Source organism: Pteropus vampyrus, unplaced genomic scaffold (genome assembly GCF_000151845.1).
Source record: "Pteropus vampyrus isolate Shadow unplaced genomic scaffold, Pvam_2.0 Scaffold241, whole genome shotgun sequence".
NCBI lineage: Eukaryota > Metazoa > Chordata > Mammalia > Chiroptera > Pteropodidae > Pteropus > Pteropus vampyrus.
The window spans coordinates 358,546-375,844 of NW_011889022.1; the positions used below are offsets into that span (position 1 = coordinate 358,546).

The 17,299-nt window shown below is 41.5% G+C and overlaps 2 protein-coding genes across 5 annotated transcripts in view; one reads left to right on the forward strand and one right to left on the reverse strand.

The window, feature by feature from the left end:
* Positions 1 to 2,908, reverse strand: part of DCAF6 (DDB1 and CUL4 associated factor 6) — a 57,896-nt gene extending 54,988 nt beyond the window's left edge. For 2 of the 4 annotated variants that reach the window (XM_023519931.1, XM_023519933.1), the window contains exon 1: positions 2,570 to 2,906. In XM_023519931.1, the coding sequence (XP_023375699.1) occupies positions 2,570 to 2,666 (97 nt within the window). In that variant the 5' untranslated portion in view covers positions 2,667 to 2,906. Of the gene's footprint in view, positions 1 to 2,569 lie in introns of all 4 variants that reach the window. The other 2 variants (XM_023519932.1, XM_023519934.1) reach the window with 2 other exon arrangements.
* Positions 2,909 to 3,544: 636 nt separating this feature from the next.
* On the forward strand, positions 3,545 to 16,522 carry MPC2 (mitochondrial pyruvate carrier 2). Its single transcript, XM_011374194.2, has 5 exons — positions 3,545 to 3,836; positions 8,811 to 8,851; positions 14,074 to 14,158; positions 14,633 to 14,744; positions 16,209 to 16,522. The coding sequence occupies exons 1-5, from the start codon at positions 3,728 to 3,730 to the stop codon at positions 16,243 to 16,245; spliced, it is 384 nt and encodes a 127-aa protein (XP_011372496.1). The 5' UTR covers positions 3,545 to 3,727; the 3' UTR covers positions 16,246 to 16,522.
* Positions 16,523 to 17,299: the final 777 nt, after the last annotated feature.

Sequence of the window (17,299 nt, forward strand, 5' to 3'; positions counted from 1 at the left end):
ACACAGTATCTTGAGCTCTGAAACATTTAAACCTACAAGTATCTCCAGACTTTGACAATTATTATATCATTAGAACGTGTGGCTAATAAGTTACTATAATAACCACTGAATTCCAAAAGCACTACCCTACCTCAGGACACAGTAGCTTGAGCTCTGAAACATTTAAACCTACAAGTATCTCCAGACTTTGACAATTATTATTTTAAGAAATAAATCCAACAGTGAAATTTACATCAGCCTCATGAAGATGACAATCCCTGACCTACTCTCTGGAAATCCATGCTAGACTAAAACAATATTCCATTGGTTCAGGTGAACCTTTTGAATTTGAGGCTGCATATAAACATATTTTTTCTCCTAAATAACATATGACGAATTATTTTTCTTCATTCCCACAATATAAGGAAATTTTGTGAACTGTAACTTTCTTTTATGGGAGGAAAAGAAATAACTAAATTTAAATAAAATCAACTGCAAAGCTTGAATACAACTATGGGAAAAACATCCTATGGCAAAATAATCTTAAATGTAAATGTCACAAGAAAAATCTATCAGTTTGTTCTATCCCAATTTTACTGTTACTTAGCAGGAATTCATTAGAAATACAATGAAAATAAATTAGAAAAATAATTAACCTACAATACTGTAGATAAACAATCAAAATGTTGAAGTCTCAAAACAAGAATCTATTTACTTTCTAAAACCTTTGGACTTGGACTTTTTAAAAGAAAGACTTTATAAGAGTACTTCAAAATATTATTTTTAAAAATCTCATTAATTCAGGCATTACTAATGTGGATTTGCTGTTTCCTAAACGCCAAAGCAAAATCAGCACTGTAGTGCAGAAGAGTCAGATAAACTAAAGGTGTAAAGATCTACAAAGGCCAAGAAATAACTTTACAAGCTATTTCCAAATACTCAGCAAACCATTTTTAAAGGACGCTGTTGTAAGAATGTGCTAATTATAAAGTACTTATAATTAGCGCACTTCAAGTATTATTTAAGATAAGAAACTCCCTGTAGCCATATATATTTGAAAATCTATCATTTAGACTTTCTGCTAAAGTCAGTGGACTCTTACTCTCCAATTTTCCTCCACGGCATTCCATTAGGGACGTGCCCGAGTAGAAAGGAAAAAAGAAAATGTGGGGTTTTAATTTTAACTGGCTCTATCAGACACATCTGAACTACTTAAACCATAACAAAACATTAATATAGAAACCTACATATTACTGATATGGAAAGATCTCCAAGATGTAGTGTAAAGCAAGTTGCAAAACAATGTTTACTGTATGACACCATAGATACAGGTCTCTCTCACTCACACACACACACAGCTATGGCACTTCTATATATACTACGTGCTTTAAGAATGCAAAGAAAAAGGTCTGGACAAATATTCAGGAAACATAACACGGTTTGTTTTGAAAATGGAATGGGAAGGATCAAAGGGGTTTTTGCTTCGTTTTTATTTTTTTTATTTTTGTTTGTTTTTTTTTTAACCAGGAGAATGTATTCATGTCATTTGAGACACTAAAAACCGAGAATAAGAAAAAAAAGCTTCCAAGTTCTCTCGAAAAATTTACAAACTAGAACTATGAGATGTAATGAGATTTCATTTTCTTTTATTGACTTGAAGTCAAAACCAAATGATATCGATAAATATCTAGCAAAAAGTGGCAAAACTGGGGATACATTTTTAAATGACGTCTTACTTTCAAAAAAGAGAAAAAGAATTAGAGTCATGAAAACGTTGCTCAAGAAAAAAAAAGACCCACAGTAACTACATCCACGTTTCAGATACCGGACCCAGAATCCTCACAAAACCACCTTATCCAAAACGAAAAAAGTGGAATACTGTTTCCTCAAGCACTGAAGGTTGTTTTTAGAAAGCTTAACTATGAAACAGTAAATGCCAAGTGTGTTTTGCAGGGGTGGGAATGGGAACGCGAAACCCTACACCTCCTTAACGCGGTCAAACCCAACTGAACAGCGGAGTCGAACCGGGAGAGCACGCGGGGGTGGGGCGGGCTCCGCGATCACTTTTAGGGTTTGGCTCCGGGCCGCAGGGCAGTGTGCGCGGAGTCCGTCTGGAGCGTGAAGTCCCCGAGGGTGGTCACCGCTTCGGAGCCGACACCTGACCCCTCCGGAGGCTGAAGTGCAGCGGGTGTCAGCAAATACTCAGGTCCTTCGGCCGAGCGGGGACAGCGTTGGCGAAAGAGCAAGAGCGCCAACTTTTGCCCCAAACGCTCCGAGAGGTCCGACGAGTCTTCTCCGGGTCCCACTCCAGATGCGACCCCAACACCTTTCCTGGCCCCAGTACCGGCCGCCCCGGTCCGGCCCCTCGAGGAAAACCCAGCAGGGGCGGCGGCCGGCAGCATGCAAAGGGGGGGGGGGCGCTGGCCTTGGGAAGACGGGGCGCGGGGCCGTCCGCCGGGGTCCCCCCAGCGCCCCCGTCTCGGGGGCGACCGGCCGAGGCGCTGTCCCTCCTCCAACAGCCCCGACCGCGGCCCCCTCCCCCACCTCCGGGCGGCGACCTCGGCGCCTCCGCCCCGGGGCCCCCGCTCACCCAGGTAGCGACTCCGCAGCCGGGACGGGTCCTCCAGCCCGAGGGACCTTTTCCTCACGTCCCACAACAGGTGTGGGCAGGAGCCACCCCGAGACATGGCTCCGCCGGGCCGGGCTGGGAGGGGAGCCCACCGCGTGGGGGAGGGGAGGGGAGGGGACACGCGATCAGCCCCCGAGCCGCACCGGCACCATCCGCGCGCCGGGCCTGGCGGGCGGGCGGGCGCGGCGACTCAGGCGGCGGCGGCGGCGGCGCCCTGGGCCCCGAAGCCCGGCCGCGCCCGGGCCGGAGCTCGCCTCATACTCTGCCCGGAGCGCCCAGAACATCCAGAGAACAGCGACAGTCCCCTCCCCCGGCCCCTCCGACAGGAGGAGGCGGGGGCGGAGGCGGCCGCGACTCCTCCCTCTCGGCGTTCTCGACGCCCTCGCGACCGAGCCCTTCTCGCGAGATGACGACGGCCCGGGGCGCTGAGGCCGCCGTGCGCCGCGGCTGCCCTCACCCCGGGGGAGTGGGCTCGGGCCACCGCGGCCAAGGCCTTCGGGCGCTACGGGTAGATGAGGAAGGCAGAGGAGCCGCCGAGCTCTGAAGGCTCTCGCGCAGGAGTCTCATTCCAAAGCAGACAGGAGCGTTGTGCGGCGGCATCTTTGTTCGGGGCAGGGAAGGCCCGACAAGCCCATTTTAAGTACGGGCCTCCCTCAGCAAAGCGAAGGGGAATCGAGAGCAGGCGCCGCTTCACTTTCCCTTCTCCAACATGGCCTCGAGGGCAGGGAGGAGGTTCACGCCGGGCCCCGCCCACGCGCCGGGCCAATCGCCGCGGCGGCGCCGCTGGCGCAGGCGCAATGCCGCCGGCTCCGGGAGGACTCGCCGCGGCCATTCTTTTGGCACCTGTTGCCATGACTCCTCCTCCTCGGCGGCGGCGGGAGCGCAGGGGGCCGACCCGGGGCGGGCAGTCGCCGAGCGTCCGCCTCCTCAGCCTTCGCTGGGCCGGGTCCCTGGGTGGGTGGTTCGCAGGGCAAAGGCTGAGCCGCGGGAAGGGCACCCCGGGCGGGGAGAGGAGGACGCGAGGCTCTGAGGCAGAGGGAAGTGACGAGCTGCCCTTCATAGTCCGCCGGGGACGAGCGCGCGGCCCCCCGGCCGCCCACGATCGACTCGCCTGCAGACATGTCAGCCGCCGGCGCCCGGGGCCTGCGGGCCACCTACCATCGGTTCCTCGATAAAATCGAGTTCTTGCTGCCTGAGAAATTGAGGCCCTTGTACAACCACCCGGCAGGTAAGGGACCCAGAGTGGCTCCCGCCGAGAGCTTTCCTGCCTCTCCCCCTAGAGCAGACCCAGTGACAGCTCTGCCGCCGGAGGCATCACCCACAGCCCCAGCCCGTCCCCATCGAGTGACTCCGTCTGCTTTCCCCGCTGGCCATGCCTTTCGCCGTACCTCAGCCACCGTGTATCAGACCTTCGCGACCCTTGTCGCACCCCATCCTTTACGCTCGACCCAACCCTGGCCGGGCCCCGGGGCTTGATCGTTCTCCGTTTCCGCGACCACCAAGGGGTCTGGGCCAGCAGGAAACCGTCGTCCTGTCCTCCTTCCCTCCCCGAGCGGTGGCATGTTGACCCCGCGCGGAGCGGAGCCGCCTGGGCGCGCAAGGGAGGCGGGGAGGCTTGGAGGTCACCCTGCCTTCGGCTCCAGCTGGCAGAGGCCTGCAGATGCTGTACCGGGTTGAGAGTCATCCCCTGCCCCATCGGTCCAGCTTGTTTAAGGCTGTCCTTATTTACGAAATCCCCGAACAGGGTCTCCCTGGACCTTTTTGTGCGGACAGACCTGGGTTTAATTCTGCCCTGCTACTTACCGTAGGTGTGACCTTGGGCGAAATCTCACATATTTTAGTTTCTGTAAAATGCGCTTAAGGCGTCTAGTCACTGTGTTGTACCCCTGAAACTAATATAATATTGTATGTCGACTGTAGTTGAAAATTTTTTTTAAATCATTTTAAAATGGTGAGAATTAAATATAACATATACGATTGGTTTTTCATACATGCTCAGTAAATGTTAGCGCTCTCTTGTCCTGCTGGGAAACAGTGCTCTCGTGCTTGAAAAAAATATTTCTGTAAGAAATAGGAAGAATCCAGTCCCTCCCAAGCTGTATTTAAGATCCAGATTTCTCTATAAAATAGGCAGTAATCATACTTGGCTGGGAACTAAAGCCAAAGACTTTGCAAAGGAGAAAATGTGTTATAAATTGAAATACTGAAGTACAACTCAAAAGGGGGCCCTTCTTCCCCCACATAGCTAAGTCTATCTCTACACTTGGTCTGGTTAGGAGGGACGACTTTTACCCACATACCTGGGTGGCTATGAAGCAACTCCCTGCAGTCTGAGCTGGTTAGTACTAAATCTGATTTCCAGTTCGATAATGGAAAGAACTGTTTTGGGGGGTTATACTTTAATATTACTTACTGCAGTATTGTACCGGTTATAAAATTGATCTTTCAGAAGAGGTTTTTATAATTGAAAGAGTTATTTTGCCTTTTAGCTCCTTTAACACTCAAATATTTGGAATTGTGCCATTTTGTGGTAAAGATTATCAGGAGGAAAGGTTAGGCAATGCTTCTGTAATCATCTGCACTTGAGGGTCAGCTGAATTCTATGGAGTCACTTTTGAACCCTTGAAAGGAGTGGTGTATGGGCTGTAGGGTAAGGGCAGGGTGGAGGAGATGCGATTTAAAACTGCTTTAGCACAGAATTGGAGGGTAGTTTTATAGCGGTCTTTTCCAAGGCTTTAGCTTTGACCACCTAATCATTGTTTGTGATACTTTTTTATTCAACTTTCAGAATGAAGAGGAGTTACCTTTCATTTGTAAATTGTACATTTTGTCTGGATGTTCTTGGATTGATTCAGTTATTATGATCCCTTTTCTGTATAGAGGAAGGAACATAGACTTTGAAGCCAGACAGAGTGAGGTTTGAATCTTGATTATGTGATCTTTACCTAAAATGCTTCGAGCCTTAGTTTTCTAAACTATAAAATGGAGATAATAATTATCACTATTTAAGGATTGTTAGGATAATTAAATGATAGAATAAGCAAACACTCAGACTCTCAACCAGTGTTGGTTCCCTCCCACCTGAGCTTCTAAACAATATGCAGAGTAAGAACACCTGTCACTGAGAGAGTGTTTATGATTAAAAAGTTGTATGCACAGCAATATAGAAATGGAGAAGCATGAAAAATGTAATTGTTGATAAATTAGTGTTGAATAAAATCTGAGGAAACATTGATTATTCTTTCAGGAGTTATTAGACTGCATATTTAAGCTTTTGCATAATAGTATGTTATTGAATCATTTAAACATGAGGTTAGAGTCACTCCTGGAGGTTTTGACAATAATGTGCAAGGCTAAGGTATTAATAGTTGGATATCACCTCTCGCCAATTCTAAATTTTTGAGATTTGATTTTATCACTGACAAGTATGTACAGAAGATCTAAAGATTATTTAGCTCTAAAAAGGTAGCCCAGTCATATTCTTACTGTGAAACCATAATAACTTTAGTACAAATAAAAATAGGTATTTTAGGCAGTGTCAAAGAGTAACCTTTACAAATTCTAAGGTTTGTAGTTTGTCACACGATCGTGAACAGGTCAACTTGCATAATATAAGAAACTAAGAGAAATGTTAAGGGATGTTGAAAAGTAGCAAACCATAGAGAAACGGTATGAAAGGCCTAGGAAGAGGGAATGGGACGCATTCAATTAAAAACTTTATTTTTCACATTGGGACATAGTGAGCATGTCAATTCAGTATTTGTATGTGTCTTTGCCTGTTTGTAAAAGTTACTTATTCTGTTCCAAGAAGAAAATCTTTCCTTAGGGAGAGAATCATACGTTCAATCAATGACATACTTTCTGCATAGAATTTATGTCATTAACAGTAACTGCTCTCAGATGAGGAAATTAGGAGGTAAATTTATGACTATTTTATCAACAGGTTCATCAAAGATGATCGAGACAACTAGATTTGTTAATTTGTTTAAAAATGTATGTCTGCTACATATTTGGTTATGATATCCCCTTGCAGAACTTCTCAAATTCTTCTATAAAAGTTTGAATTTTAAAAAACATCAGTTTCACTTTAAAACTAAGACGAACCCATTAATGACACACAAGAAAATGACCGTTTTGTTATTTTCTGGATTTTTTGTTATGCTTGAAAATAGTTTATAGTTTTAAATATATATACATTCGTATTTGTTGAATACTTGTTTGATATTTCCAAATTGTCAGCTTTTGAAGCCTTTTTCAACTTCCCAGAGTAGACTTCTAAGCAACAAGATGAAATTGTCTTGTTAGTTAACTCTTTGTCTTTATATTTGATGGGGACACATTTCTCTCATTTTGGCCTCCAAATTAGATTTCTTATGAGATGATTTTTATTCAATATATTTCGCAGTTCAAATTTTCCACCTAATCAAGTTTTTTCATCCCTCGTAATGAATGTTAGCTAGGTACTCTCTTAGAGTACACTTTCAGTTATCTTGATTTTTAAGGTATTATAATCATGTCAGGTATCATAATTATTTATCTCATTTTTTAATGAATCGCTGTGTTTTAATGAATAGCCGTGAGAATAAGTGTGTCATTATATGGAATATAAACCTGGTTTTCCCAGATCTAGAATGACACGTGTGACATGTTACTGTTTGAGAATATATATTTTCAAATGCTTTTTTTAAATCAAAACTTCATGTTTTAGAAATGTTGAAGTAAGTTAGAATATTTTCTCATTACCGTATCTACTGTTGAGTGATTGTATGTTTCAGGAAGACAGCCTCTGAACTTGAATTCATACATGTCTAAATGTATTTGACTTATTTTTCTCTTAAGGTAGAAAAGATTGGCTAAGATAAACTGGAAAGGTGAACTAAAATAAGATTTCTTTGAAATTTTTGTTGACTTACTGTATGATGGGGGTATTGCTAGCCAGTTACCAGGCCCCACCCCCTTTTTTAACAATGAAGAAAACACTCAGTTGCATTTATAGATATCTAACTCTGATTTTTTTGGTCACTTGTCAGCATCCTCTCATATCTCAGAAAAATTAGAAATTTAGAATATCACATATATATATATTTGCTACTGATAGTTTAAAATTCTATACTTAGCAGTCGTTAAACTAATTTAGGGTTTGTTTTGTAGTTTAAAATTATTCACTAATTAAATATTCGTACAGCTCTTGGTCCAGGTTTTAGCAACCATAATTTGATGCTTGAAGTGTTTTTGTTTGGTTAGTTGGGGGAGGAGGGCAGTTAATGTTTTAAAATTATCACCTAGCTCAGGACAGTGGGATAAACTGCAAACCTACTGAAAAGCTTGACTGTTTATTAACCCTTGAAGGGTCACCCATTTAAGCTCACAGAGAAACCAGAGTCCAGAGGCATTGCTCAGGAAATAAGTTTTTGGGCGGCAGAAGAGGAAATATCAGTTTTGAAATAGGAAGAGAGGAGTCTGGGAGTTCAAAGCCAGAGACTAAAACACCTGTGCTGAGTTACCCTCGAGTGATGAAGCCAAGCTTCGTGCAGGTATAAAAAATAAACTTAGTCATTGACACAGCCCATGACCAGAGACTTTGCACATGACAAAGAAAAATGAACCAGGCGTGATGGTGGGAATCTCAGAAGCTCAAGCTAACTTAGGTTACCAGTGAGGTTGGAAAGATTGACTTAAAGGACCAGTGCATCACCGGGTCAGCCTCCTGGGGAGACTGCAGGAGCCAAGCGGGAATGCCGTGGTCTAAGCAGCACCCCCGTGAGTGAGCCTCACGCCGCCCCGAGTGAAACCAGCCTGATGCCCCGGAGATGAGTGGACGCCCCGCCCTCGCCTTCCATGTGAAACGGTGTCAAGGCAAACCTGTAACTGCCCCGATTCGAAGTGACCCATCAGTGAACTAACATTAAGTTCCATGTTTAATGCAAAGCACCAGAACGGTTTCTAGAACCATCTCCGTTATACTTTCGCAAAAATGCAAATAGTTGACAAGGAGATCAAAACAACTCACGTGAAAGAGTGATACCATGGCACCTTCCTAGAGGTTGACTCATATGCGAAGTATCCAGAAAGCATAGTGGAAACGGTTCAAGTAGGGTGATAAATCTTTAGGTATTTGAAATGTGGTGATAAGTATTAAAAGACATGTATAAAGTCATTGAGTAGTTGATTTATTCCTAAATTTGTCTTTTTTTTTTTTTAGGTCCTAAAACAGTTTTTTTCTGGGCTCCAATTATGAAATGGGTAAGTCTTGAGTTTTTGCAGAAGCTACTGGAAAAAAAATTCTCTAATAGGAACTTTTTAATTTGAAGTAACTTTTATGAAGGATGTGCTTTTAAGTGTTCATGGTGTGCCTCTAAATGATTTTATGCAAATATTCTTGGATGTATCATTTTTACTGCATAAAGCACACTTCAGATTTTTTTTAAAACTCCTTAGATAAGAGGCCTTCTGGGAACACATTTATTATAAAAAGCTTACGATCATGAGCCCTAGGAACACGAACTTCTATTCTAAAATTTTATGACTAAGTAAAACATTAAACTGGTTAGAACCCCCCAAATTAAGTGTTGTTATTAATTTAGTATGAGAACTGGAGATACTAACACCAAAATAGAGGCAAGGAAAGTTAGTCTCAAAAAGTAGAAGGATTTATCTAAGAGTGTATGTTAACCTTTGGTAAATGATGGAGTCTGGGACTTACCCCAAGACCAGGCTTTTCACCCTTTGCCTTCCATTCCAAACATTCTCATTTCGCTAAAAGAAATCATCGTGGTGGCTGTTTGTAGCAGATCACTGATTTTATGTTGAAAGGGCCAGTTTGGGCTTATAGCAGTGCTTCTCCAAGTGTCATCCCTGGACCTGTGGCATTGACATCACCAGGTAACGTGTTAGAAACGCACATCTTCAGACCCTATCACAGATTTACTGGATCTGAAACTGTGGGGATGGAGCCCAGTAATTCGTGTTTTAATAAATTGTAGTAAAATAAACATGCAATCGAGCATCTTAACCATTTTTATACTGTTAAGTCCATTTGTATCTCTGTGCAACCAATCTCTAGAACTTTTTTATCTTGCACAACTTAAACTCTGTCCACGTTAAACAGTAACTCTTCATGCCTCTCCCCACGGCCCTGGCAGCCACCATTCTGGTTTCTGTCTCCAGGAATCTGACTGCTCTGGGGACCTTAGTAAGTGCAGTCACACAGCATTTGTCTTTTTATACCTGGCTTATTTCACTGAGCATAGTTTCCTCAAAGTCCATCATTATAGGGCAGTGTTTCCTTCCTTTTTAAGTCTGAGTAATACTTCGCTGTGTATTTGCACCGCGTTTTTATATCCACTCACCTGCCGACAGATACTCAAGTTGCTCCCGCTGTTCGGCCATTATGAGTGATGCTGCGGTGAGCAGTGGTGATATCTGTCCCAGTTTCTGCTTTCAGTTCTTCTGGATGTATACCTAGAATGGGAATTGTTGGATCGTGTGGTAATTTTATATTTAATATTTCGAGCGACTGCCCTCGGATTCCCCGGTAGCTGCACTGTTTTACAGTCCCAATTTCTCTACGTCCTGCCAACACTTCTTACTTTTGTTGTTGTTTCGTAATAGCCATCCTACTTGGTGTGAAGTGCTACTTTTTTTGTGGTTTTGATCAGGGGTCCCCAAAATCCCTCCCACTCCACCCCCCATTCCTCCAGCCACCAGTCCCTGGCACCAAAAAGGTTGGGGACCACTGGGTTTGATGTGCATTTCCCTGATGCGATTAGTTATGCTGAGCATCTTTTCATGTGCTTTTGGACCCTTTCGGTTACCTTCTTTGAGAAAAACCTGTTAAGGCCCTTTGCATGTTTTTTAATCAAGTTGTTTTTTGTTGTTGAATTGTAGGCTATTATAATTCTCTTAAATGTACTATTTTAAATTTGTTGGAACAATTCAAAAATTCCATTGTAAATCTTAGTGGTTGAGAATGTTACAGCTAGAAGTGGCTATCCGTTAATTGTAGGCCTTAGGCAAATTAAACCTGCCAGTTTACACCCTCGGCTATAGCTTGACGAGATTCGATTAGTGGCTGAGAGCTATATTTTAGAGAGAACTAGAGAGCAGTTCTTTTTTTATATTTGTGTATTGAGAAAAAGTCCTGTCAGTTAAAAAAAAAGCTTAATATATTACTTTTCCATGGTTATGCTCGTATTCTAAGCTTTCAAAAATAATATGGTGTGCCAAAAAAAGAAACCACAACGCATACTAATAGAAGGTCTGTGAATAGTTCCTTCCTCTTCTCTCTCTACCACACATAAAATTATGTAGCAATTATATATCTATATTTACAATAAAATTGGGGTCTCCTTTCACCTCAGATTTGCCACAATTTAGCAGTTCGTTGATTTTATCAATAGCTTCTGTGTTTCTTTGATTTGGTCCATCAGTGTTTGAAAAGCTGACAGTATTAGACACTCATAGTGTCCTTCTGACTGTCTCCTTTAAAAACATCTATTTTAAGGTCATGTTGAAATCATAACAGAGTCTACTGATGACAGCACAGCCATGGAAACTTCCGTGTCTTGTTCCCTGGCGGGGAGACTTCTTTTGTTAGGTATTTACTTTTTGTGCATATTAATGTGTTTTCTTCTCCAAGAGCATTTGATAATTAATCTGTGGTAGTCTATACATAACACACAAAAATTGCTGCTGCCATAGAGTCCTTCTTAGCTACTTTAATTGAAACCAAATAATCCTAAAGGTCAAAGTGGATAACCTTCAAAACAATACTACATACCTTAAATATATATTTATTTGCCAATCATCTTCAAGGCCAAAGCTTTTATTTATGTATGGATCCACTAATTTTGAGTTTCACATCTTCTCTCTTGGATGAATGATGCCATCATGCTTCCCATATAATTTCCAGTTTAGTTTTCTTTAAAGCAGAGCAAATTCATAGGCACTTCCATAATAGTATGGGAAGAGAAACCTGCTGGATTTTTATGGCTTTCCCTCGAATTTTTTTATATCTGTCTCGTTCAAAGCAAATTTGACAGTAAGTTTTAACAACTTGCCTTTATTCAGTCTTTTCAAAACAGTCGCTTTAGTTTTTATAGAAATAACAACTTACTTTTTGTATTTCACCTGTTTACCTAGTAGTTCATTAAATTATATAACAAATAAAAATGGCATAAACAGGTTTGAGTACAAACATGGTGACTTGATAAAAATGCAGCTCAGCTGGTGGAACCAAAGCAGCATGTGGGTGACAACAGAATAAACAGCCCACTAGCAGTGAGCGTCCCCGTGTCACGGGTGCTCATCAGCCTGACACAGAATAAACAGCCCACTAGCAGTGAGCGTCGCCACGTCACGGGTGCTCATCAGCCTGTTTACAGGAGAAGTGCAGATTGTCGACCAACCGGGGCTGATTGTTACGCGGAGGTCGGTTAAGAGAGCTTCTTTGTTTTTGTTCAAAGTCTTTTTGTACCGACTGGGTTATACTTAACTCTTGAGCAGTATACATACCATTTGGTGTAGCTAATTTTTTGTATTTTCTCCTAAGGAATAAATCAAATTTTCAGGATAACCCATGCATATTTTTAATACCTATCTGTGGTATATAATCTTGTGGTATACTCTAAGCACTCCTCAAATTTACAGTTCTATTATTTGAATAAAATTCAGAATAAAGATGAAAAGGAACACAGAACTTCTGCCCCTTACCCTGAGGTTGGTAATGTGGGAAAGGATATAGAGTCTGATATTCCTTTATCTCTGCAGCCTTAAAGATATAAGCTACTATTATTTTTGTTGTTAATAATATTTTCTAGACACTGCTAAATACTTTTATGCTGAATACTTTTAAAGCATATTATATCATGGAATCATATATCACTTTTGCAAAGGGGAGCGATTAATATTCTCATTTTATACACGAGGAATTTAAGGCAAAGTGTTATGTAACTTGACCAAAGTCACACAGCTAGTAAGTGGCAGAGATTAGATTCACAATGAGATTTTCTAACATAATTTACACCAGGGTAGAGTAATGTAGAAGTAGAAAGGGTTTTTTAGAACCGTGACAAAGGGAGCTCAAGACTTTCATGGAAGAGAACAATTACATGTCCAGGAAAACAAAGTGTATACTGTGAGCATAAACAAAATCATCACCACTGACTTCCTCCAAAAGAGAATGCTGAAATACAGCCTGTAGTCTTCGGAGATTATTCAGCAGGCCACAGTGTCAACTGTACAGTGTGGACCCTGCGGAATAATAGTAGGAATCAGTCCCTTTCTTCCCCTCTACAAAGCAGTTTTACACCCTGACAAATTAACAGACGAGAACCGGAGAAACGGTGCCCTGGGCCCCGGGAAGGGCTGGAGGAGGGGTGGTTAGGAAGCATTCGCGAGGGAGATCGGACTGTGAGTGAAAGGTGACGCCGTTTGCCTAGTTATACTCCGGTATTTAACCTTTCGCCCTTTTTTTAATCATTGCTTTCTTGGACTACTGACTTCATTGATTCGAAACCATTTGGATTTGATTGAAATCTGTGTTTAAATTTGCAAGTACATGTGTATTCTATTTAGGAGGAAAACCCTTTCCGATTTATATTTGCATGCACGAGCATCTTTAAGAAACTCAGTAAAACCAGAAAATAATTTCTTAAAAACATATTCTCTAATGACGTATTTAGGATTTGATTTGAAATACTTGAAGGAAAGGGGAGAAGGCGGGGAGAGAGGTGACGCCAGCGTGGCAGGGTCTCAGCAGTGGCGATGGACTGGTGACGGCTGCGCGGGCTCTCTGTGTTAGTCTCTGCTGTTTCGTGTAGGTGGAGGCTTGAATTTCCCATCAGTAAAAATCACTCTGTTATGTATCCTGATCTCAGAAGAGTAGCATAATTAATTTTCTAGTGCGGACTCATTACTAAACGTTGTGAGTGATGCCGACAGGAGAGTATGAGGGATGATTCCATGAAAAAGTGTTAAAAACACAGCAGAGAAGAATAGACCATCCGTACTTCGACATTAAATAAAAATGACCTGACCAATAAACTAAAGTTCTAACAGAGCTTTTTCGATACTTCCACTTTTAAAAAGAGACACGAAAGGAGGACTCGACACAAATTACCTTAGTTTTCGGGCATCCTCCACGCCGGTAGTTCCCGCGTGGATAGAGGATATATAAATTCACATGCGAAAGAAGTGCTCGTGGAACAGACACACAGACGCTGCCGATTTTCAGATATGTCAGGCTGCTGCTTAACGTGCTTAACGGAAGAGAAAGCATTTAAAAAGCATTCCCGAATTCGTCGTAGCTTTGTGTCATGATATACGTTTTCTGAATGCATGGATACTAAAATTATCGCCACTATCGTGTGGAAACCTCTTAAATAGCTTTGTGTTTTATTTAAAGTTCAGAACCATTACCTGACACGACGCTTTCTTCCTTTCTGTGTGTTACTGTGTATTTCCAGGGATTGGTGTGTGCTGGATTAGCTGACATGGCCAGACCCGCAGAAAAACTCAGCACAGGGCAATCTGCTGTTTTGATGGCTACAGGTAAATTAAATGAGTATCTTTCATGTTCCATGTAGGATAGTCATGAGTTTTGCTTTATTTTACATCAATTTCTTTAACAACTTAATGTTTGAAATACACACATACAGGAATGAGATGCTCTAGGGACTTATTAGATTGTAGATGGAGAAGACAGAGGATTACTATGAATAAGTATCTGCACGGGTTCTTGTTTTTCAAGTTTTTGCCATGAGCGTATTTTTATAAGTAGGGGGAAAAGTTCCAATTAATATTTATTTGCCCTATAAAGATTTCTCTTTGATGTGGGAACTGAGTATTTTGTGTAACACTGAATTATGGCAATTTTATTAAAGACTCAGAGTATAGCTTTTCTCTGTCCTTTATCCTGCATTATGTTGCCATAGTCTTATTTATAATTGTTTTACACTAATATTCAATGTTCAGATAAGATAGCACTGCAATACCTATGCTTTAAAAAACATTTTGCTTCACCAGGGTTAATTTGGTCAAGATACTCGCTTGTAATTATTCCGAAAAACTGGAGTCTGTTTGCTGTTAATTTCTTCGTCGGGACGGCGGGAGCCTCCCAGCTCTTCCGTATCTGGAGGTAAGCGAGCGAGGGCCTGAGAACGCCGGCCTCAGACGCCACCCCACGGCAGCGCTTTTCTTTTTTTTAAGATTCGTGTGTGATACTAAGGTGGGATGTACCTAAAGCAGAAATTTCACCTTTCTAGAAAAGTCTCGAGGTTTAACTTAAGTTAAAAGTATCAAGCATTTTATTATCTTACCTAGGTTATAAATCTTTGTATTATCTACATGTATAGCACTTTCATAGAACGTCTTATTAAGAAATCATACAATTGATGATATCCTAAGTAACTTTCTGCATGAGCCTTTTATCACTCCTCTCAGCTGTGTATGATAAAGTGGGACTAAAACGCATTGGAGATGACGTTTAGAGCGAGGCCGCAGGTTTCCTTGGGAAGGGCTCCACGAGCTCTGGAAAGGTGAACCTGCTCACTCGGTACTTAACATGTTTGTCAGTGAGTGGCTAACACTGCGATGAGCTCATCTAACTAGCAGCTTTATAATTAACTCTTTTATAATTGTCTAGCACATAATGGACAGGTGAATAAACAACTCTCGTACTCTACAGTGCGCCTCACATTTTAGCGCCTATTTATTCACAAAGTAGTTTTCTCATGCACCATCTCATCTTTACCTTATGTTAACTCGTGAAAGCAGAACTAAGAGGATGCTAAGTGCCATATTCAGAACTATGTTTTCTGATATCAGAAATTCAGATACAGTTTGACGAAAGGATTTTTGGCATCTCTCAGTTATAATAGTAGATTGAGAAATTTAGTTAGAAATACAAATATTAGACTTGAGCATTTAGGAAAACGCTGTCCAGTATTTGAAATCAGGAGGTATGGGAGGCTCCACGGAAGGCGTTCTGCCTGCACATGTACTATTCTCCACTCCGCTGTAAGCTGGGAAGAACAGTCACCGAAGTTCAGGGCATTTTAAAAGAGAACGACTCTGTGGCTTTGCAGCTCATTCTTCTTTGGATTAATGAGAATTGGAAATATAGTCCTTAGCTTCAATAAACGTGTGTTTACATCTTGTTAACCCAGTAGCCTTCCTGCATCAAAGGAGTATATTTTATTTTTAGTGATTAGACCAGGATCTCTTCCTAGTTGAATTTATTCTCAAGAAAGATCTAGATGACCATGTTTTGCTAAATTTTATACATATGTTCACATGTTTGTCATACTCTTGTATAGTTCAAGAATGAAAATATTCATTAAAATAATGCTTTTGTACAGGAAACTATATCTCAGTTAAGTTGTTAAAATTTTCGGGCAGTTAGAAGCCAGATGCAAATAAAGTTCTTGAGTCACTTTCCCTTCTGCTTATTTCTATCTATAAGGCCCTGGAAAGATTGTATTTACAAGTATAAAGTCTCTGGACTAGTGAAAAAGAAGAGATGGAATATGCTTGTCATTCCCTTCTTATTATACATTTATCTGTTGTGATTCATGATTATTTTTCTCTGTTTTCTTTGTAGGTATAACCAAGAATTGAAAGCTAAAGCAAACAAATAAAAGAGCTCTTGATCACTCAAACAACCTAGATGTGGACAGAACCACTAAGACCTAGTTTGATTTATTGTTTGGTTGTTGGTAAAGTGATGCTAACTGTGCTAACAATTGGAAGGCATAAAAAATTCTCATTTAATTGGGAGCTAGTACTTGATTCAGCAAGAAATAAAGCACATTTTTAATAGCAGTGTCTCTTTACACATGACTTAAGGAACTTATCTGTGGATATTAGTAACATTTTCCCCTGCTATTTGCCCGTAATAAATCCTACTTGCTCAGACATGCCCCTGGCCTCCTTCTATTCTAGCCGTCCAAAGTGTGTGCATATAGGAGCACACACATTCAGTCGAGTCAAAAGATAGTTGAAAGGTTAAGTCATCTGCTGCACAGTGAAGACATAGATTACCGCATACGAGAAATAATTAACAGTCTTTTGGACTTGAGCTCCAATTGGTGTGCAGAGCTTTCTTCTGAAAATCCTGGTAAAGCCTGTCCTGGTTAGAACCGTAGCCAGAGGAATCAGCAAAGTAAGTTCTTTCTGAATTTGCCAAAGCAAGTGACAAAAGAACTTTTTCAATAAAAATGTAACAATCAAAATTCAGCAATTAGCAGTTGAAAACCTTGCACTTTCTTCTTTACCCCTTCGACGTAGTCCATCTTTGAGGAGGAAAGATTAGAGGTTTTGACATTAGCAAAAGTGGAGATGTACTTAAGGGCCAAATTCGTACGCTTTATTTTTATAAGTCGCACTGTTAAGTTAGTTTGGCTCGTGTGTGCATACATATGTGTGTGTTTCCCGGGGTTTGACAGTTAGGAAAAGCATCTATGATGAAATATGCCATAGACACAAAAAAGTTAATTAAAATGTATGTTTTGAATTGGTTTTTTACTCCCTTTCATTAAAACATGCTCTTTCTTATATGGGTGTTCTCTCTTTCTCTGTCTCTGTCTCTCTGTCTCTCTCTCTTTCTCTCTCTCTCTCTCTCTCTCTCTCTCTCTCTCTCTCTCTCACTTTTATTTATCTCTACAGAATATTTTTTATTTAAAAAGAATATAA

Coding starts and splice junctions, on each gene's coding strand:
- MPC2 (XM_011374194.2), top strand. CDS start 3,728: ATGTCAGCCGCCGGCGCCCGGGGCCTGCGGGCCACCTACCATCGGTTC. Junction 3,837..8,810: donor CTTGTACAACCACCCGGCAG/GTAAGGGACCCA, acceptor TTTTTTTTTTAG/GTCCTAAAACAGTTTTTTTC. Junction 14,159..14,632: donor TGCTGTTTTGATGGCTACAG/GTAAATTAAATG, acceptor TTGCTTCACCAG/GGTTAATTTGGTCAAGATAC.